The sequence below is a fragment of the Macaca thibetana genome, chromosome 1 (assembly GCF_024542745.1).
Source record: "Macaca thibetana thibetana isolate TM-01 chromosome 1, ASM2454274v1, whole genome shotgun sequence".
Lineage (NCBI taxonomy): Eukaryota > Metazoa > Chordata > Mammalia > Primates > Cercopithecidae > Macaca > Macaca thibetana.
The window spans coordinates 136,707,235-136,730,238 of NC_065578.1; the positions used below are offsets into that span (position 1 = coordinate 136,707,235).

The 23,004-nt window shown below is 45.3% G+C and overlaps 2 protein-coding genes across 2 annotated transcripts in view; one reads left to right on the forward strand and one right to left on the reverse strand.

Moving 5' to 3' along the window:
- COQ8A (coenzyme Q8A) overlaps positions 1–23,004 on the reverse strand; it is a 685,974-nt gene that overhangs the window by 567,345 nt on the left and 95,625 nt on the right. The gene's annotated exons all lie outside the window — the stretch shown is intronic.
- The window catches only part of PARP1 (poly(ADP-ribose) polymerase 1), a 47,304-nt gene continuing 37,096 nt past the window's right edge, over positions 12,797–23,004 (forward strand). Inside the window, exons 1-2 of the mRNA XM_050757449.1 lie at positions 12,797–13,113; positions 18,575–18,740. Of these exons, the coding sequence (XP_050613406.1) occupies positions 12,994–13,113; positions 18,575–18,740 (286 nt within the window). The 5' untranslated portion in view covers positions 12,797–12,993. The remainder of the gene's footprint in view (positions 13,114–18,574; positions 18,741–23,004) is intronic.

Sequence of the window (23,004 nt, forward strand, 5' to 3'; positions counted from 1 at the left end):
GATGGGATTTTGCCATGCTGGCCAGGCTGGTCTTGAACTCCTGACCTCAGGTGATCCACCTGCCTCAGCCTTTCAATGTGCTGGGATTACACGCGTGAGCCACCTTGCCCAGCCTGTTTCTTATAACTTCTTAGCTATGGACATTAGCTCACTCATTTTGAGGCTTTCTTCTTTTCTAATGTAAGTATTTAAGACTGTAAATTGCCCTTAAAGGACCAATTTTGCTGGGTCCCACAAGTTTGAAACAAAATGTTTGTTTTGTTGTTGTTCAGTTCTGGGCACTTAAGTTTTTTAAATTAGCTCTTTATTTAAAAGAAGCATCATTTTTAAAGACATCAGAGTAAATTTTACTACAATAAAATACACAGATCTTAAGTGTTCAGTTTGGTGACTCTTAAAAACTGTAAAACCCAAGTTACCACAACCCAAAACAAGATATAGAACATTTCCATTGCCCCAAAAAGTTACCACATGCGCTTTCCTATAGAAAGTCTTTCCTTCCACCCCCAAATACTGTCTGGATTCTATCACTAGAGTCGTACAGTATTAATGTTTTATATTTGGCTGCTTTTACTCAATATAATGTTTGCAATATCTGTCCATGTTGCAGCATATAAGTAGTTCATTCCTTTCTATTGTTGAGGTGTAGTCCCTTGTGAGACCTCACTGCAGTGTGCTTATCCATTATCCTTTTGATGAATATTTGGGTTGTTTCAAGTGTTTGGCTACCATAAATGAAGTTGCTATGATTCGTTACAGTATTTTTTGTTGTTGTTGTTGTTGTTGTTGTTTTTTGAGACAGAGTCTCACTCTGTCACCCAGGTTGGAGTGGAGTGCCGTGATCTTGGTTCACTGCAACCTCTGTCTCCTGGGTTCAAGTGATTTTCCTGTCTTAGCTTCCCAAGTAGCTGGGATTACAGGCACCTGCCACCACACTCAGGTAATTTTTGTATTCTTAGTAGAGACAGGGTTTCATCATGTAGGCCAGGCTGGTCTCAAACTCCTGGCCTCAAGTGATCCACCCTCCTTGGCTTCCCAAAGTGCTGCGATTACAGGCATGAGCCACGTCACCCAGCCACTCTTTATAGTCTTTTCATGGAATATATTTTCATTTCTCTTGAGTACCTCGGAATGGAATTCCTGGATGATGGAATAGAGATACATATAACTTTATAAGCTGTCAAGCCCGGCGTAGTTGTTTACTCCTGTAAACCCAACACTGGGAGGCTGCAGAAGGCAGGTCACTTGAACCCAGGAGATTGAGACCAGCCTGGGCAACATGGCAAAACTCCATGTCTACAAAAAATACAAAACTTAGACATGGTGGCACACACCTTTAGTCCTAGTTACTCTGGAGGCTGAGGTGGGAGGAAGGCTTGAGCCCAGGAGGTAGAGGTTGCAGTGAGGAGAGATTGCACTACAACAGTTCAGCCTGGGCAACAGAGCACAACTCTGTTTCAAAAAAAAAAAAAAAGCAGCCAAACTGTTCTTCAAAGTAGTTGTACCATTTCATAATCCCACAATGTAGAAGAGAGCTTTGATTCCTCCACGACCTCACCAACTCTTGGTATTGTCAGTCTTTTTAGCCATTCTAGTGGTTATGAAATAGTATCTCAACATGGTTTTAATTTGCATTTGTCTGCTGATTTATGGTGTTAAGCTCTTTTCATGTATTTATGGGTTACTGGTATATTTTCTTTCATGAGGTGTCCATTCAAGTGTTTTGCCCATTTTTTATTAGATTGTTTATTATTGATTTGTAGAAGTTTTTTATATAGGCTGGATTCAAGTTCTTTATCAGATATACCTGTTGCAAATACATTCTCCCAGTCTGTAGCTTGCCTCTTAAGTTTCTTAACAGTGTCTTTTGAAGAACACAAGTATTTAATTTTGATGAAATACAATTTATAAATGTTTCCTTTTATGGAAACTCTTTTGATTAAATAGACATATTCCATTTTAAACACAGTTCACATTCTTTCTCATGTGTCCTCACACGTTTGTGGTTCAAACCCTTCCAAACTCCTCCTCAGACATTTCTCTAAGTTGAAGCGCTCTGAATGATTTGTGGCTCCCCAAAATTGATGCTTGCTTCATTAGTGTTTGGTCTAATTATAACATTACCAAGGCAACCAAGAGAGTAAATATGTGTCATTTCCACCCTACTAAACCTCATTTATCTCCCACTGCGTTCTTGAACCCCTCCTTTTTTGTGGCTAATATACCTAAGCCATTCCAAGGCCTGCCTGTTTTCTTCATATTTTGTTTCCTTCTCCCATTAAGATCTGACTGACCTGTGCCATTTCTCCTCAATGTGTTAATTTGCTAGTCAATCTTGATGTCTTTTTCTTTCTTTTTTTTTTTTGAAATAGAGTCTCACTCCATTACCCAGACTGGAATGCAGTGACGTGATCTCAGCTCACTGCAACCTCTGCCTCCCAGGTTCAAGGGATTCTCATGCCTCAGCCTCCCAAGTAGCTGGGACTACAGATGACTGCCACCATGCCCAGCTAATTTTTGTATTTCTAGTAGAGATGGGTTTTTACCATGTTACCAGGCTGGTCTCGAACTCCTGACCTCAAGTGATTCACCTGCCTTGGCCTCCCAAAGTGCCAGGATTACAGGCTTGAGCCATGGCACCCAGCCAGTTGATATCTTTTTCTTCTCCTGTTAAAAGGTATATTTTGGAATATATCTCTGAATTTCTTCTCATCAATACAACACAATTTCACTGTTGAAAAATTTGATGTCAAATTGGTTCTTGTTCCTCATTGCAATCTGTACTTTCTCTCTGTAAGTTTTTATAATATTCTTTTTTTTTTTTTTTTTTCTCTGTCACCAGGCTGGAACGCAGTGGCGCGATCTTGGCTCACTGCAGCCTCTACCCCCTGGGTTCGAGCAATTCTCCTGCCTCAGCCTCCTGAGTAGCTGGGACTACAGGCACATGCCATAACCCCTGGCTAATTTTTGTATTTTTAGCAGAAACAGGGTTTCACCATGTTGGCCAGGATGGTCTTCATCTCCTGACCTCAAGATCCGCCCACCTCAGCCTCCCAAAGTGCTGGATTACAGGCATGACACACCTCGTCCGGCAATTTTCTCTTTATCTTTGAAATTCTTGTAATACTGTATAATGAGTCTGTGGGTGGGTTTTTCCTCTTCTTTTCTGCCTGAATTTTTATATGGTCCTTTCAACCGAAGGTCTTTCTCTTTTTAAAAAAATTTTTTTGAGAAATGTATCTCAATTATTTATTGAAGTATTTCCTTCTCTCCATTAATATTTTTCTCTTTCTAGTATTCCTATTATTCAGATGTTAGTATTTTTATTTCTGTCCTCAAGTGGGTAGGTAACAATGCCAATATCCAAAATAATGAGTACTGGAAAATGATTGTGGTTATGGAGAAACAGGAAGAGTTCACTGTCTTTGTTTTAATAACCAAAAGTTAGTCATGCATTACTTAAGTACAAGTAACTTTATTTGTAATTAAAGTACTGATGGAAAACAATAATCTTTGTCAAAAACAAACAAAAGCACCATATGCATATAAAATCTGAAGAATGCAACCAAAGCAGAAGTCAGGATAGAGAATATAGCCTTAAATACACATATTAGAAAAAAATAAATAAAAATAAGTGACAACTCAGAAATGGAGGCATAGGTGGACAATGAAGTAGAACTTTCATCTTTTATTCTGTATACTTTTGTATTATCTAAATCAGCTCATCCCAAAGAAATATAATACAAAACACACATGTAATTTATAATTTTCTATTAGCCACATTTAAAAAGTAAAAAGAAATAGGTAAAATTGGCTGGGTGCAGTGGCTCATGCTTGTAATCCCAGCACTTTGGGAGGCCTAGGCAGGCAGATCACTTGAGATCAGGAGTTCGAGACCAGCCTGGCCAATACGGTGAAACCCAGTCTCTACTAAAAATATAATAATTAGCCGGGTGTGGTGGCACGCGCCTGTAGACCCAGCTACTCAGGAGGCTGAGGCAAGAGAATCACTTAAACCCAGGAGCCACAGGTTGCAGTGAGCCAAGATCATGCCACTGCACTTCAGCCTGGGCAACACAGCGAGACTCTGTCTCAAAAGAAGGAAGGAAGGAAGGAAAGAAAGAAAGAGGTAAAAATAAGTTTAATAATATATTTTAATCCAGTATTTCCAAAATATTATCATTTCAACATGCAATCAATATAAACAAATTACTAACGAGATTTTTATTTCTTCTTTTCATACTAAGTTTTCAAAATCCAATGTGCATTTGACTTACAGCACATCTCCATTCAAACTAGACACATTTCCAGTGCTCAATAGTCACATGTGGCTAGCGGCTACTGTATCAGACAACACAGATGGAAATGCACAAAAAGGATGTATTTGTATATCACTTGTGAAATATGAAAACTCAGTCTAGATGAAACAAATAGAAGTAATGTTATCATCCCTCCAAACAAATCATCAAACCAATACAAGTATGGTTCATCTCTATCATGAATTGGCATGTAGTTGTTAAAAGGAATAAAGTATCCTGTATGCTGACAGGAATAGATAGATATCTCTTGAGATGCTAAAGAAAAAAACTCAAGGTACAATATGTACACAGTGTGATCTCAAATTTTGTACATGTGCATGTGTGTGTGTAGAGAGAGAGAAGGAATCCAGCAGAAGAGAAGCCAAACTATAAACAGGGAAAAGTGATGACCTCCAGGGTATGGGGATGGGAAGGGATTGAGGGGAAGGAAGGTTTTCACTTATGCCTGTGTTCTTTAAATTTTTGTTTGTTTACTTTTATCCAAGGGAACCCACAAGAAAATTCAGTCTCTCTGTCTCTATCTCTCTCACACATGCGCATCCCAGGACAGCAGTATTTGAGCTCAGGAATTCCATGAGGGCCCTCTGGGCAGGGGGGTCCCAAGAGACAGTGAGCCTGTGAGGTCATATTTCCTTGCTCCTGCTCAGCCCCTCTTCCACCCACCATACCAGGAACTGAGGTTTCTTTGGGGGCAATAGACACTGGGAGCCATAGACAACTACAAAATTCAGAGAAAATTGAGGATGCTTGAAAAACAGGGATTTAATTAAATACACATTTTTTGAGGGTCAAGGAAATGTCAGGCATCAAGAGAAAAAAAAAAAAAAAAATGAGTAAACAGGCCAGGCGCAGTGGCTCATACCTGTAATCCCAGCACTTTGGGAGGCTGAGGCAGGCAGACCACCTAAGGTCGGGAGTTCAAGACCAGCCTGACCAACATGGAGAAACCCCGTCTCTACTAAAAATACAAAAATTAGTCAGGCATGGTGGCGCATGCCTGTAATCTCAGCTATTCAGGAGGCTGAGGCAGGAGACTCACTTGAACCCAGGTGGCAGAGGTTGGGTTGAGCTGAGATCATACCATTACACTCCAGCCTGGGCAACAAGAGCAAAACTCCATCTCAAAAAAAAAAAAAAAAAAAAAAAAAATGAGTAAACATAGTTTCTGCCAAGGAAGAGGGGCCAGCTCTGGATGCAGCTGACTGCAGTGCAAGGAAGTTGCCAAGGAGGCAGCCAGGCTTTCAGCCCAGAGAATGAGGAGCAGGGCAAGAGATCGACTTAGAGGGAGGCTCTGCAAACAGGGAAAGGCAGAGGCTCAGCTGTCACCCTGACTTCACTGCTGGACGGCTTTGTGCATATCAGTGTATCTCTTCCTGTCTCCATTTTCTTAACTGAAAATGAAAACAGCTCCCAGAAAAGTTGCCCAGGCTGGTCTCAAACTCCTGGGCTCCCAGCAAAGTAACTTGAAAAGTGAAGGCACAGAGCACGGAGACTGATTCTGTCCTAGTGAGGTAAGAGGAAGGACTCTACTCTAGAGGTGGGGCTCGGACACTAGACCAAGTTGAGAACTAGCTAAAACAGGGAGTGGGTGGAAGCGTCTTTCCATAGGACACATCCACCAGGGTGCCATGTCCATTTACCATCACCATGGCAACACCGGGAAATTACTGCCCCTTTCCATAGCAATGACCTGACCACCCAGAAGTTACCACCATTTTCCTAGAAATTTCTGCATAATCTGCTCCTTAATTTGCATGTAATTAAAAGTGGATATAAATATGACTGCAGAACTGCCTCTGAATTGCTACTATGGGCACACTAGCTAATGAGTAGCCCTCCCTCACAAAAGGAGCAGTCCCTCTGCTGTTGCTGTACACTGCTGCTTCAATAAAAGTTGCTGTCTCACAGCATCAGCTTGCCATTGATTTCTTTCCTGGGCAAAGCCAAAAACCCTCCCAAGCTAAGCCCCAATTTTGGCCTCGCCTGCCCTGCATCACTGAGTGGAGAGGAAGGAGAAGATTGCTGCCATGCTCTGAGACAGCACAGACCACATGGAGAGGCCACAGGCAGGTGTTTCAGTGACAGCCTCAGCTGAGGTCCTTGCCAGTTTCAACCACCAAAGGAGGCCTTTGAGATTACTCCAGTCCCAGCCACCTGTGACTGCAGCCACCTGAGACCCTGAGTAAGATCCACTTCACTGAGCCTGGTCAACCCACAGAAACATGACTTCATTTTGAGAGGTTTATTATGCAGCAATAGATAACTACAGCAGGGAAGTAGCAAGAAGTTGGAGGACAGTAACCACTGACTACCCCCCTTTAAATAAGCATCCCATTTAGCTCCAACCAATTGTTGGTGAGAATGCAGAAGCCCATTGTTCCCACATTTGAAGGTTTTTCAAGTAAAAACAGAAATCTAGACTTTTATGAGAAAAATTCTGATTTTAGAACACTGACAAATAATTCAAAAAAAATTAAAACCTGTTCTAGACAATGCTATGGGGCGAATTTGGCCTTCAGTCCACCAGCTGTCTGTCTCTGATTATGCAAAGCAGAGTGGCTATTGTCTGTCTAGCCCCTTCTTTCTTCCAGCACCCACATCCCCATCTACATGGTTGTCTTTCATGAAGCCCCATGTTCTCATATGGCTGTACCACTTGGCCGCTGTTGATTGGACCAGGCATGAGCATCTCATCCATATTGATTTCATCAGAATTCTAACCTGGAATGTCTTAAGTAAAACTGAGGGAGGGAAAAAGACCCCATCTAGTAGTCAGGAAACATTGGTGGCCTCGATCTCTGTCCTGTTTGACAGAAGCTAGTCTCCTATGAGAGAGAAAGCAGCTCCAGAAAGAAGCAGAGACAAGAAGAACAGAGAGTCCTAGAGGTATCTGAGTCCTGGGCCCCGTTGTCTCTATAGTCCATCTGCATTTTAGTTTAGCTATTCCCATAATTTTTTTGTCTCTTCTTTCCATTCTATGAGAGATACCCTGGTATCCTTCCAATGCATTTCCCTTTTGGTTTATCTTCTTTCAGCTAAGTTTCTATCATATATAACCATTAAGTTTATTACGGGAGTTCAATAGAGGGTTTTAAATAGAGTAGAAGTCATGATCAAATTTATTTTTAAGAAATAGAACTTTAGGTGTGGTGGCCCATGCCTGTAATCCTACAATTTTGGGAGGCTGAGGCAGGTGGATCACCTGAGGACAGGAGTTCAAGACCAGCCTGAACAACATGGTGAAAACCCGTCTCTACTAAAAATACAAAAATTAACTGGGTGTGGTGGTGCATGCCTATAATCCCAGCTACTCGGAAGGCTGAGGCAAGAGAATCACTTGAACCCAGGCAGCAGAGGTTGCACTAAGCCAAGATTGTACCACAGCATTCCAGCCTGGGTGACAGAGTGAGACTCCGTCCAGAAAAAAAAAAAAAAAAAGACAGAACAGAAATAGAACTTTAGCAATGGATGGGTTGGAAGAGGGAAAGAAGGATGATGGTTAGATGACCGATGAGATGGTAAGGGCCATGACAGTAAGGGGAATGGTCAGGTGCCAAGGCAGCAGACGAGGTCTAATGACCAAAGTATAAGCAATTCACCAGAACTTTCTTTTAAAAATTTATTATTCTTAAATAGAGATGGAATCTTTGGCCAGGCATGGTGGCTCATGCCTGTAGTCCCAGCACTTGGGGAGGCTGAGGCGGGCAGATCACTTGAGCTCAGGAGTTCAAGACCAGCCTGGGCAACATGGTGAAACCCTGTCTCTACAAAAAATATAAAAAATCAGCCTGGGGTGGTGGTGGGCACTTGTAGTCTCTCAGCTACTCTAGAGGATCATCTGAGCCCAGGGAGGCAGAGGCTGCAGTGAGTCATGATCAAGCCACGGCATTCCAGTGTAGATGACAAAGTGAGACCCCGTCTCAAAAAAAAGGAGATAAGGTCATGGCGTGAACCCGGGAGGCGGAGCTTGCAGTGAGCCGAGATCGCACCATTGCACTCCAGCCAGGGGGACAGAGCGAGACTCCGTCTCAAAAAAAAAAAAAAAAAAAAAGAGAAGATAGGGTCTCAGTCTCACTATATGGTCATCTCAAACCCAGACCCCAGACAGGTCTACAACTGCTGGCTTGAAGCTATCCTCCTGTCTCAGCCTCCCAAAGTGCTGGGATTACAGGTGTGAGCCACTGCACCTGGCCACACTAAATCTTTCCAGGTTCATGTTGTTATCTGAAAACCAGGTTAAAAAATACCTACCTCAATATCTGTGAAAAGAAAAGGGGAAAGAATACCTACCTAGAGACACTGCCAAGGTAAGTGAGGGCCGAATGAACACTGAGTGATTCTGTGCCTCACTGAGAAAAATAACTAAACATGGGCAAAGAAGGGCCCAATGATCCCAGGGGCAAAATGTCATCACAGGCATTCTGCGCACACTTGCCAGGATACAGAAGCAACCAGACGCGTCATTCATCTTCTCAGAATGTTCACTAACATGTTCAGAAAGATGGAAAACCTTACTTGCTAAAGAGAAGGAAATTGGAGATATGGCCAAGAGTATTCAAGGCCCTTTATGAAAAAGAAATGAAAACTTATATCCCTCCTAAAAGAGAAGTAAAACAGAAATTCAGAGATTCTAATGCACCCGAAAGGCCTCCTTGGCCTTTCACTTTGTGTTCTGAGTACTGCCCTCAAATCAAAGGAGATCCTGGTCTGTCCACTGGCAGTGATGCCAAGAACCTGGGAGGGACATGAGTGACCACGCTGCAGATGGCAAGCAGCCCGAAAAGAAGGCTTCCTGACTGAAGGAAAAGTACCAAGAGCAGAATGCTGCATATCCAGCGAAAGGAAAGCTGATGCGGCAAAAATGATGTTGTCAAGGCCGAAGAAAGCAAGAAGAAAAAAAAAAAGCGGAGAAAGACAAAGAAGATAAGGAAAATAAAAAATGAAGTCGATGATAATGACAAATAAGGTGGTTCTACCGCAGCTTTTTTTTTTCTCTTGTCTATAAATCATTTAACTTACCTGGACACAGCTCACTCCTTTTAAAGAAAAAAATTGAAATGTAAAGCCATATAAGATTTATTTGAAAACTGCATGATGGTGTTCTTTTTTCGTTTTTATATTATTAACAAGAATTATCAAGTAATTCTTTAGATAACCCTGTCATGGTGGTATTTTCAACAGCCACCAACTTTGCCTGGTATACTATAGGGGTTATAAATCAGCATGGGAATTTCAAATTTAAGGTTCTTGTTGGTACACAGTATAAGTTAGTTATATACAAATGCGAAGTAACATTATTAATTAAACTGTTGGGCTGTGTGAAGGAGGGCCAACTGTGGGATTCAGTCATTCATTCAATAAATATTGATGAGTGCTTGGCACTGTTCCAGGCACTGAGGATATTGCAGCAAAACAGACACAAGCTCCTGCCCTCATGGAGCTTACATTCTGGTGAGGGATACAGAGCCACCAAAAAGAATGGCAGCGGGCCATGAGAAAGGATTAAAGTCAGGAAGTTAGAATTTGGGGATGGATTGAACATGGGACAAAAGAGAAGAGTCAAGTTGACTACAAAGAGTTTGCCCTAAGTAATGCAGAGAATGGTGGGCCATTTCTTGAGATGGGAAGCAGTAGGGCAGTTTTGGACATAAATGGAGATGCATATGAGCCATTCAAACTGAAATGTTGAGAAGGCAGTAGGTGACAGTTGGCTTTCCTTAGGTTCTAGGGCAGGAATTCTTAACATTTTGTGAGTGTACCTAGGACTTTTTGGTGGTCCATGAAGCCCTTTCCAGAATAAATATTGTGGAGGAACCTATCTTAATGCAATAATAGCTTCTAGGTACATTATCAGGCAAACTATCCCAGAAGTTACAAAACAGAAAGCCTCACAGACCAAATTATAATGCTTGAATTGCAGGGTTTATGGAATCAGTTTAAAACCGCTTACAGCAAGAACTCGATGGGGTGGATAACATACACAGGATAGGGTATAGGCAAGGCAGATGGACCACACCACCAGAACCTAGAATTAGGCAATTCTCTCCTCTCCTCTCCTCTCCTCTCCTGACTCTCCTCTTCTCTTCTCTTCTGTTTTTGAGACAGAGTCTCACTATGCTGCCCAGGCTGGAGTGCAATGGCATGATCTCGGCTCACTGCAACCTTCGCCTCCCGAGTTCAAGTGATTCTCATGCCTCAGCCTCCCAAGTAGCTGGGATTACAGGCGTGCACCACGACGCCCAGCTAATACTTGTATTCTTAGTAGAGATGGGGTTTCACCATGTTGACCAGGCTGGTCTTGAACTCCTGACCTTAGGTGATCCACCCACCTCAGCCTCCCAAAGCGCTGGGATGACAGGTGTGAGCCACTGCGCCTGGCTAATATTGATATGTTTTCCCACTCTCTGCCGCATCAGCAGCACTGACGAAGTTGGACATCAGTCCCACTGACAGAGTTGAGGATGCTCAAGGTGGCTCAACAAAGGGTACTGGAGCAACTCACACTGCGCTGTTAGACACGGGTGCAAGCACACTCAGCCACAGCTGCAGCTCACCAATCAGCCTGCTGAACAGACCTGAATTTTAGCTGCATTTTTGGGGCAGAGCATATGGGTGCCAGGATGGGACCAAAATCTTATCAACAATGAGTGGCCATTTAGGGATGATATAGTTATCAACCCAGAGATGGCATGATCATGCCTTTTGACTTGGTCATTCTCTAAGTAAAACTCTTATTTGTTCCATCATATTTTCCACTTATTCTGTTTACCTTCAAAATACCTTTTTTATTTTTTTTTTTTTTTTTGAGACAGGGTCACACTGTCACCAAGGCTGGAGTGCAGTGGCACTATCACGGCTCACCACAGCCTCAACCTTCAGGGCTCAGGTGATCCTCCCACCTCAGCCTCCCGAGTAGCTGGGACTATAGGCACCTGCCACCACCACCCCCAGCTAATTTTTGTAGAGATGAGGTTTTGTAATGTTGCCCAGGATGGTCTTGAACTCCTGGGCTCAAGGGATCCACCCACCTCAGCCTCCCAAAGTGCTAGGATTATAGGTATGAGCCACTGTGCCCAGCCTACCTTCAATGTATCTTACTGATTACTAACTTTTAGGATTCAGCCTATGTCTCACAACCTTCTTGCTTACTCAACATCCTTATCTCTTAAGCTACTAGCTTCTTCTCTATGGTTAACACTTTTTATGAGTTTTATTCATCTACTTATTTTTCTTATCCTCTACACCAGAATTGAATATTTTCAAATGCAGCACACTCATGTTACAATCTTTGAAATGAAAAAAAAAAAAAAGCATAGGATTAGAAAAGAAACCAATTTTAATAAACTGTATTTTAAAGTATAGTTCCATATTAAACAACATGATCTAGGCCAGCTGCAGTGGCTCATCCCTGTTATCCCAGCACTTTGGGAGGCCAAGGTGGGAGGATTGCTTGAGGCCAGGGGTTCAAGACCAGCCTGGGCAACATGGAGAGATGCCCCATCTCTTTCTTTATACACACACACACACACACACACACACACACACAGAGAGAGAGAGAGAGAGAGAGAGAAAATATCTGGTAGCAACAGGTCTAGTCATTACCACAATTTTGAGTAGTGATGAGCTTAATAATATTTTGAGTTATCACCAAAATAACTGTAAAGTAACATGAAAACATCTGTGATGACTACTGCCCACAAAGTCACAGGTACTTCTAATACTCCTGGGATTTGTAGTCAAATTCATAATAAAGGAAATGCTAGGTTTCAGTTGGTATTTTGTCCCGACGGTGTATGGATGGCAGGTTGGAATGCCCGTCCAAGCCAGGGGGGTTGACCTAACACTGCAGGGTCCACCTAGGGCCGATCAACTATATTCCCTAGGGGGGCCTGCTATTCCCGGACCCAGCTGCCCTCAGGGGAGAGAGGACACACTTATAAAAAGAGTTTGGGGCTGGCTTGGTAGTTCAATCCTGTGACCCCAGCACTTTAGGAGGCTGAGGCTCGAAGATCACTTATAGCCAGGAGTTTGAGAGCAGTCTAACCAACTTGGCGAGACTCTATCCCTAAAAAAACAATTTTTTTTTTTTTTTAATTAGCCAGTTGTGGTGGTGCACGCCTGTAGTCCCAGCTACTTGGGAGGCTGAGGTAGGAGGATCGCTGGGCTCAGGAGTTCCAGACTGCAGTGAGCCATGATCGCGCCGCTGCACTCCAGCGCAGTGAGACTCAGTCTCAAAAATAAAAGGTGGAGGGGTTGGGGGTATAATTAGTTATGAAAACAGGTAAGACTTCCTGGGACAGAACGATCAAAGGGGTGACGCCGGGTCCTCCAAAGAGCTACTTAGCTCAGTCCAAGCCCCGCCTCGGCCCCCAGGGTAGCGGGCCGAAGAGCTCCACCCGCAGGAGCCCGGGAAAACTCCGCCCCCCAGCCGGCAGGGGGCGCGAGCGCCGCAGGCCCCGCCCCGTGGACGTGGGCTCCGTGGGCGTTCCTGCTGCCAGGCATCAGCAATCTATCGGGGAACCGCGGTGGCCGGTGCGGTGTGCTCGGTGGCGGCTCTGGACGCTCAGGCGCCTGCGGCTGGGTGAGCGCACGCGGGGCGGCTAGGCGGCGAGGCGGCGGCGTGTTTCCAGGTCGTGGCGTCGGGCTCCCGGAGCTTTGGCTGCAGCTAGGGGAGATGGCGGAGTCTTCGGATAAGCTCTACCGAGTCGAGTACGCCAAGAGCGGGCGCGCCTCTTGCAAGAAATGCAGCGAGAGCATCCCCAAGGACTCGCTCCGGATGGCCATCATGGTGCAGGTGCGGGCCGCTGTGCGGGCGGCGGGGCGGGTACGCGGCGCCCCGGGTTAACTGTGTCCGGGAAGGCTCGGGGAGTGCGGGCCCGGGGAGCGAGCGGACCTGGGCCCTCGGAGCGGCACTTGGGGCCTGTGGGGCCGTGGCCGCCCCTCCTCCGCCGAGCGGCCCGGCCGACCCTTCCGGAAGGTTTTGCTGATGTTGCAGGAAAAGCCCGGGAAATACAGTCTGCAGCTGGTGCTGCCTTTCGCTTTGTGTAAACGAGAAGCCGCTTCTCTCCTCCTTTCTTGGTGGTGGTGTTTTATTATTGCCGTTCGCCTCAGGGATTGGGGGTGGGGGGGAATTGTACATGGTCTCTTTAAGCTAATCTGATTTTGACCTATCTTGTTCTGGAAGATTTTTGTCCTACGTGGATGGTGGCGACTGGCATGTGGGGATTTTTTTTTTTAACCTATTTTTGGCCGTCATTTCAACACGTCATTTTAACGCTCACCCTCATTTTTCATTTTAATTAGGCAAAACTATGCAGAGAGGTGTCATTTCTGTACAGTGCATTCACTTTGAGCCTAATCTGTGCTTTAAAATAACATTTTCCCCAAATTTTCCAGGTTCACAGACGCGTTCTCGGTGCACTTGCAGCTGTCTGGTTTGAGTAAGAGTGGCTCCAGGGGGGTTTCTCATGTGGGCTTTTTGATAGATTGAGGATCGATCCCCTTTTGAGATTTCCTGAGGCTTCTGTGAGGTGGTGGGCTTGAAGGCCCCTGTCATTTCCCAGGGGCTCCTGCCTCCAGCTTCCAGTTTGCTGATGTCTGCCTTTGTATGAATAATTCTGGTTCTCACCTGCCCTGTTCCTCCTCGCTTCCAACACATTACCCAAGCTTAGTGCTCATGGTCAAGGTAGCTTGATTTTCCTCCCTACCATGAGCTGTAATGTGTTTTAGGAATGACCAGATAGCCCTCAGTGGATTTTCAGGACTTAAAGAGTACAAGGGAGGGCGACATTTACCGAGTGGATACCCAAGTGCCAGGTGTACTTCCGTTATCTTATTTCACAATATGTCTGTCATCTCGGTGTCCTCGGGGCATACCTAAGTCAGTACGTGGCACACAGTGCTTATTTGGTAGATATTTGTTAAGTTCTAAGCACTCTGTTAGGTTTTAAGGACACAGAATCCACCTTTGGGAATTTCCAGTTTGGTTAAACGGGAATTGACTGGTAAACAAACATTGCGGTACAGAGGGGATGGATGCCACCTGATGGAACTGTGCTCCAGGCATTGTGTGCCTAGGAGTCCAAGATGACCCACCTTAGGGTGGAAGGTCGATTAGGAGTCGTTAATTCACAGAAGTGGAGCAGAAAGATGAGGATAGGGAAGTAGACAGGGCCTACAATTTGAAGAGCCGTGTTTCCCACTAAGGAACCTAGAACTTACCTTAAATATATAAGGCAGCCTGTTCTAATGAAGTTCTCACTCCTGGTGCAGGAGCTCTTAACCCCAGGGTCCGTAGGATGGTAGATAGAATGCAAGAGGTCCATGGGTTTAGATAAGAAAAAATTGATATCTCCATCTCCACTAACCTATAGATAAAATTCATTATTTCCTCTAATCATAAATGTAAGCAGCAAAGCAAAGGCATATTAGCAGTCCCTATGATTTTTTTCATCAGCGGTAATTACAGATATTTTCACTTTACAGTTGGGAGTTTCTCAAAATATAATTTACTCTCATTGCTACAAAAATCACAGTTGTTAGAGGCAGTACTAGATCTTGTTATTTAAAACTTTGAAGCTCACGGGTTACTGTACGCAAATTACCTTTCAAATGTTTTGATAATTATTTGAGTATGTTTCCTTTTCGAACTTTTTTGTTTGTTTTGTTTTTTGAGATGGGGTCTCACTATGTTGCCCAGGCTGGTCTCAAACTCCTCAGCTAAAGTGATCCACCCACCTTAGCCCTGTAAAATGCTAGGATTACAGGCGTGAGCCACCATGACTGACCATTTGCGAGCCTTTTTATTATGCATTTTTAAATGTTATTCCGAGAAAGGGACATCCACGGGCCGTAACAGGTGGGCAGAGTACCGTGTTCTAGTGGAAAGACAGAAAACCCAAGTTCAGACAGTGTGTTGAGGCTAGAACAACACCGCTGTGGAGGAAGTTAGAGGAGGCTTAGCTGTGGGGGAGGCAGGATGGAGGAAGCTGAACCTGATCAAGTTTAACATTCTGGGGCCAGGCTCGGTGGCACACGCTTGTAATCTCAGCACTTTGGGATGCTTGGGTGGGCAGATCACTTAAGCTCAGCGGTTCAAGACCAGCCTGGCCAACATGCTGAAACCTCGTCTCTACAAAAAAATGCAATGATTAGCGGGGCGTGGTGGTTCATGCCTTTATGTCCCAGCTACTCTGGAGGCTGAAGCTGGAAGATTGCTTGAGCCTGGGAGGTGGAGGTTGCAGCGAACCGAGATAATGCCACTGCACTCCAGCCTGGGCGACAGACCCAGACCCTGTCTGAAAAAAAATAAATAGTAATAACAACATTCTGGGCTTTCCTTTGGCATACTTGATAGTGAAAGAAACTCTTTATTATTAAAAGTAACTGATTTTTCTGTAATTGTGATTGAGGGTGGATTCAGAGTTTTAATTCAGAATTTAAAGTTGGTCTGGTAGGCTGAGCTGGTGAAGACCTAAAGGAAAGAAGCCTTTTCACTTGCTTGAATTTAAATACCTTCTTTTGCATTTATATGGGAGTATTGTTCTCTGAGTATCTGATACCTGATACTTTAGCCCTCATGCCTGGGGCATCTTGGGAGGGATGAGCTGGGCCCTCCAGCTTTTTGGTGGGAGGAGGGTGGCGATAGACCTTTGAGTTGCTCTGTCCTGGGAGGGTTTGAGCACCCGGAGGCATGCAGCGAGGTCAGTTCATTCTCTCTGTGGCGTAGGTGGACAGGTAGCATGGCCTGTTCTGCACAGAAGGGAACCCAGTTCACCAGCTGCTGGTTGGGTGAGGACCCTGGTATGTTAGGTGCTCAGAAAGATTCTGTGCCTTTCCTGAGCTGTGCAGCTAACAAATGGAGTCGATAGTCTCGTGACCTTGGTCTGATGTCTTTCTGCCACATCATTCTCAGTCCTAAGTTTTAGGGCAAAGCATTGCTTTGGTCAAGGGTTCTTCTGCCGAGGCCCTTTGTCCTCTAAGCTTGTGCTGTGATTGCACCATTGGGCAGCACCTCTAGGTTATCCAGCACTGTGCCGGTGGTTGGGGGAGACAGCACCCAGACCAAAGGGCAGCAGGTCTGGGGGGCCCCTGGCACAGCCAGGAAGAAGTGCCATAGCCATTACCTGTGCCCTTTTATACAAGGGTAACCAGAACATTGTACAGGAAGGGTAGACAAGGGGTAGACAAGCAGGCAGAGCCAGGACGAGGCCACTGCAAATGTTCCATGATAGCCAGATGCTTAGGATCTGTATCAGCAGCCTAGTTGAGATCTGGTGGAATGTTTGAGAGCTGGAACATGAGGCTGCTCTCAGAAATGCCATTTGCTGTCTCTTCTGCAGCAGGAATTACCCCATCCTTCCTTTTTTTTTTTTTCCCATCTGACCTGAAGCCCTAAGCAAACACTGCGTGCCCTCTGTGACAGATGTTGCTAGAGAATAACAAGATAGGCATCTTGCCCCTTATGAAACAATCACCAAATGCATAGTTCTTAGTGAGCAAGGGGAGCTGTGGAAGGGGCCCTGAGGGAATGCTTTGAACAGGGCGGGGAGCATTCCAGACCCAGGGGAAAGCTGATGTTGAGGAGTCCTTGCGCTGCCATAGTCTTAGCTGTGCATTTTAATACATCACATCCAGAAAGAGGCCACTCACAGTGGAGAGAGGGAGTGGGGCACCTTATCATTGCTTTTCCAGAGTATTTTCCCTGTCCCCACAACTGCATCCTAAAAATTCAGCACATTTACTTTTAATGCTGTTTTAATACTCTTACTGCATCTGTGTGACGTTTAGCTTTATATTCTGTAAAAGCAGATGTTTGGGACTTCCCTTGCTGTAGTCAGATCACAGTTGGTATATTTTTAAGTAGCTCTTCCTGCCGGGCAGTGGAGTGTGGTGGGAGGAACCATGGTGTCAAATCATTCATTTGCTGCCTCTGTGACTCCCAACCCCCCAGGCAAGGATTTCCAGCCCCGCTGTCTCCATCTGTGAATGAAAGTGCTGGTTCCCACCCAGAGGCAGATTGTGGGATTACACAGGATGGTTTATGAAAGGCTCAGGGACCCACACTACAGGCTATGTCTTCCCCTTCTTCCCAGTCGCTGTCACTGTCCACTCTGTAAAGCCAGGACTGGGTGCAGTGGCTTATGCCTGTAATCCCAGCACTTCGGGAAGCCAAGGTGGGCGGGTCACGAGGTCAGAAGTTCGAGACCAGCCTGGCCAACGTGGTGAAACCCCATTGCTACTAACAATACAAAAATTAGCCAGGCGTAGGTGGCATGTGCCTGTAGTCCCAGCTACTCAGGAGGCCGAGGCAGGAGAATGGCATGAACCCAGGAGGCGGAGCTTTCAGTGAGCCGAGATCCCACCACTACACTCCAACCTGGGCGACAGAGCAAGACTCAGTCTCAAAAAAAAAGCCAGACCGTGCTGGAGGCCTGGGAGCAGAACCTGGCCCTGTCACAATGAAAGGCCTAGTGGGAAGCAAACCACCTGCAGAGGAGAACTGTGTTCCCTGTGGCCAGACTTCCCAGGTCCTGCACCTGGGAAACTGCCCCCGCGAAGGCCAGTGAGCAGCTGACTCCAGCTCCAGGCATGCTGCCCCGAACCGAACCATCCACTGTCACGGTTGCCTCACAGACCTCCATTGATTCCACTCACATCTGTGTGGCTGCTGCGAACTTGACAGTTTTTTTCTGACACACTTTTTCTGCTTTGCTCATTATCTGGGTCTTGTTCCTCATTATTCTTAACTGCAGAGGCACTTAAAGAGCCCTTTTCTGGGGCACACAGGCCCTTTGAGTCCAGGCGTGCCTGGAGCAGTTGTCTGGCCATTCCCAGCAGATGCTGCAGGATTGTGACTCTGCACAGGTGTCTTCTGTGTGTTTCACTAGACCATGAGGCAGCTCACCACTAAATGTAGTGGTGTGTGGTGAAAAGAGACGTGGGGCAGAGCTCAGTGGTAAAAGGCTACCTTTCTTGTGGCTGTGTTTGTGTCCTAAGAGAATGAGCTCGAGAACAATGGGCTACAGTCCTCTGAGCCTTGGGGAAGATCGTGAGAAGGATGCTGCAGCTCTTCATGTGAGAGCGGAGGCTGTCCTCCTTTCACAGATAGGAGAACGAAGGTTTCATGTGCTGTCCTTCTGTCACAGCTGTCACAGCTGGGCCTGGGACTGGGACTGGGGTTGAGGTCAACATCTAGTGGTTCTAAGCCAAAAGTTAATTGCTCACTTACCTCCCTCTGTTTGTCCTCCTTCTAGTCGCCCATGTTTGATGGAAAAGTCCCACACTGGTACCACTTCTCCTGCTTCTGGAAGGTGGGCCATTCCATCCGGCACCCTGACGTGGAGGTGGATGGGTTCTCTGAGCTTCGGTGGGATGACCAGCAGAAAGTCAAGAAGACAGCGGAAGCTGGAGGAGTGACAGGTGTGTACAAATGGGCAGCATGGGCATTCAGCCCCCACCCTGAAGCTCCCAGGGGTCCTCTTCTCAGATAGCAAAGCAAACCTCCCCCAGCTTGCCTTCTCCCACATGTGCAGATCAAGCATATGGTGCCCATGTTATTTCAGCAACACCTCCTGGACTCAGCATCATCTGTTGCATGATATTTGGTGTTTTATTTTTCCAGATGCTTGGAATGTAGCCTTTAAAGTTGTTTTGTTTTTAATAGACTTTATTTTTGTTCATGGCAAAAGTAAGCAAAGAACAAAGAGTTTCCAATACCCGCTCCCCCTCCTACCACACAGGCTCTTCCTTGTCAACATCTCCCACCAGAGTAGTACATTTGCTATAATTGAGGAACCTACATTGACACATCATTATTGCCCAGAGTCCAGAAACTCCTGATGCTGTACATTCTATGGGTTTGGACAGTTATGTGATGACATACATCTGCTGTTATAATATCATACAGAGTAATTTCAGACCTGCACCCTTCTGCAGCCCCCTTAAGATTAAGGAAGAATAGCTCATCTCTGAGAGGGGAATGAGGTAGGAGGCGGGGCTCAGGCACCAAAACAAACCGAGGACTAACTAAAGCAGGGACAGGGACAAAGCAGCTTTCCATAAAACACCCACCAGTGTGCCATATCAGTTTACCATTGCCATGGCAATACCCAGAGGTTACCACCCCTTTCTGTGACAACAGTCTGATGACCTAAAAGTTACCACCCCATTTCTTAACATGTCTGCATAATCTGCCCCTTAATTTGCATATAATTAAAAGTGGGTGTAAATATGACCACAAAACTGCCTTTGTGCTGCTGCCCTCAGCACACTGCCTGTGGGCTGGCCCTGCTCTGCAGGAGCAGTCACAGAGCCATAACACTGCTGCCGCAATAAAGCTGCTTGCTTCTACCACCAGCTCGCTCTTAAATTCTGTCCAGAGCGAAGCCAAGGACCCTCCCAGGCCAAGCCCCAATTTAGGGCTGGCCTGCCCTGCATCAGTTTCACCGCTCTAAAAATCCCCTGTTTATCCCTCCTAATTCCCAGCAACCACTGCCCTTTTTACTGTCTCCACAGTTTTCTCCTTTTATGTCTTCTCCCATGTCTTAGTACAGGTCATGTCAGGTGACATAGAGAGCAGAGCATACAGCAAAGCTATTAAAAGCTTTATTAGGAGATGTAATCCTAGGGCAGCAAGAGAGAGGAAGGAAGGGGAGGCAGGAGGGCAAGCACAGTGCCTGCCATATGTTGTCAAGCTGGCCATGGCTTCATGAGGAACAGCCAATGGCTTGGTCATGCAGGATGCCCTCACACAAGTCCTTTGCCACCAAGTTCAGAAAAGCCCCTCGGAGCAGGAGGAAGGGAGCAGCATTATCCATTGGTTCTGTCTCTTGTTTCTTACTGGTTTTTGCTTGCCTGAGGTGCGTTCTCTGCACTTCCAGATTGTGCTACTGGCCTCTGCACAGTCACACCCTGCAGCCAGAGCTGCCTCTAGATCTGGAAGTGGCGGGAGGACTCAGAGTCCCTGGTTTTGAGTTGGCCTGTTGGTGACAGTGCTGTGTTTGTTACTGTGGTGGTCACTACAGGGTCGGTATGCCAGGGTGTGGCCCTTACCCTGAGGTAGTGACAGTGCTAGGGAAAAGGCACCAGCAGCCACTGTCAAGTAGCCCAGCCTGGGGATACAGATGAACTACGTCCAGTACATGTAATTTTATAGTTCCTTGTTTCTTTTAACATCTAAATGTTTACTCTATTTGGAAGTTTTCCCGGTGTGTGCTGATGTGGTGTGAGGCATGACTCCAGTTTTATTTTTTTCCAAATGATGATCTAGTTTCCCTACTTTGTTTTTTTTTTGTTGTTGTTTGTTTTTGAGATGGAGTCTCTGTTGCCCAGGCTGGAGTGCTATGGCATGGTCTTGTCTCACTGCAACTTCCACCTCCCGGGTTCAAGCGAATTCTCCTGCCTCAGCCTCCTGAGTAGCGTGGTGCCTGCCACCATGCCCGGCTAATTTTTTGTATTTTTAGTAGAGATGGGGTTTCACCATGTTGGCCAGGCTGGTCTTGAACTCCTGACCTTGTGATCTGCCCTCCTCGGCCTCTCAAAGTACTGGGATTACAGGCATGAGCCACCGCTCCCGACCCCTACATTGTTTATTGACTTATTCATCTCCCCCATTGATTCCAGAGGTGTCTTGTGTCATGTACAAAATGTCTGTATTTTGGGGTCCTTTTAGAAATTTCTGTTCCATTGTCTGTTTAACCTTTTTTTATATATAGACTTTTTTTTTTTTTTTTTTTTTTTTTTGGAGACGGAGTCTTGCTCTGTCGCCCAGGCTGGGGTGCAGTGGCGCGATCTCAGCTCACTGCAAGCTCTGCCTCCCAAGTTCACACCATTCTCCTGTATATAGACTTTTTTCTTACAGCAGTTTTAGGTGCACAGCAAAATTGAGCAGAGTACAGAGTTTCCATATAGTCCTCCCCACCCCACACATACACAGACTTGTCCACAATCAACAATGCCACCAGAGTGGTCCATAGTTATAACTGATGAGCTACATTGACACGTCGCTATCCCTCAAGGTCTGTACTTTACATGAGGCTCACTCTTGGTGTTGTACATCCTGTCAGTTTTAACAAATGTACTTTGGCATGCATGTACCTTTATGGTAGCCTTCAGAGTCCTTTCACTGCCTGGGAAATCCTCTGTGCTTTGCCTAGTCATTCCTCCCTCCCCTCTAACCTCTAGTAACCACTGATCTTTTTGCTTTCTCTATCGTTTTTCCTTTTCCAGAATATAATATAGTTGGAATCATACAGAAGGTAGCCTTTTCAGATTGGCTTCTCTCACTAGTAATGTGCTCTTAAGATTCCTCCATGTTGGGCCAGGCATGGTGGCTCATACCTGTAATCCCAGCACTTTGGGAGGCTGAGGCGGGTGGATTACCAGGTCAGGAGTTTGAGACCAGCCTGGCCAATATGGTGAAACCCTGTCTCTATTAAAAATACAAAAATTAGCCAGGCGTGGTGGTGTGCACCTGTAGTCCCAGCTACTCGGGAGGCTGAGACAGGAGAATTGCTTGACCCGGGAGGCAGAGGTTACAGTGAGCCAAGATGGCGCCACTGCACTCCAGCCTGGCAACAGAGCTGGACTCCACCTCGAAAAAAAGATTCCTCCATGTCTTGTCGTTTTATTACCGAATAATATTCCACTGTCTGGATTACCAGTTTGTTTATTCATTGACCTGCTGAAGGACAGCTTGGTTGCTTCCAAGTTATGGCAATTGTGAACAAAGCTGCTAGAAACATCCACGTGCAGGTTTTTCTGGCGACATAAGTTTCAACTCCTTTGGGTAATCAAGGAGTACAGTTGCTGGATCATGTGATGAGAGTATATTTAGTTTTGTAAGAAACTGCCAACCTGTCTTCCAAAAAGCTGAATCATTTTGCATTCCACCAACAATGGATGAGAATTCGTATCATCGTACATCTTTGCCAGCATTTGGTGTTGTCAGTGTTTTGAATTTTGGCCATTCTAATAGATGTATAGTATTTTATTATTGTTTTAATTTTTATTTCCCTAATACTGTAATTATCTTGAACATCTTCTCATATGTTTATTTACCATCTGTATATCTTTGGTGAAATGTCTTTTGCCTGCCCCCGCCCCCACTTTTTTTTCTTTAAGAGTGTCTTGCTTTGTCGCCCAGGCTAGAGTGCAGTGGTGTGATCACAGTTCACTGCAACTTTGACCTCTGTCTCCCACCTCAGCCTCTTGAATAGCTGGGACTTCAGGTGTGCACCACCATGCCTGGCTAATTTTTTAAAGTTTTTTGTAGGGACGGGGCCTCACCTTGTTTCCCAGACTAGTCTCAAACTCCTGGTTTTGCTCTTTTTAAAATCAGATTGTTTTCTTACTGTTGATTCCTAAGAGTTCTTGGTATATTTTGGATAACAGCCGTTTATCTTATGTCTTTTGAAAATATTTTTTCTCAGTGTGTGGCTGGTCTTCCTCAGAGCAGAAGTTTTTAATTTTATGAAGTCTAGTTAATCAGTTACTTCTTCAGTGGATTGGGCTTTTGGTGTTGTTTGTAAAAAGTCATCACCAGACCCGAAGTCATCTAGATTTTCTTCTAGAAGTTTAACAGTTTTGTGTCTTACATTTAGATCTGTGATCCATTTTGAGTTACGTTTTGTGAAGGGTGTAAGGTCTGTGTCTAGATTCCTTTTTTTTTTTTTTCACATGTGGA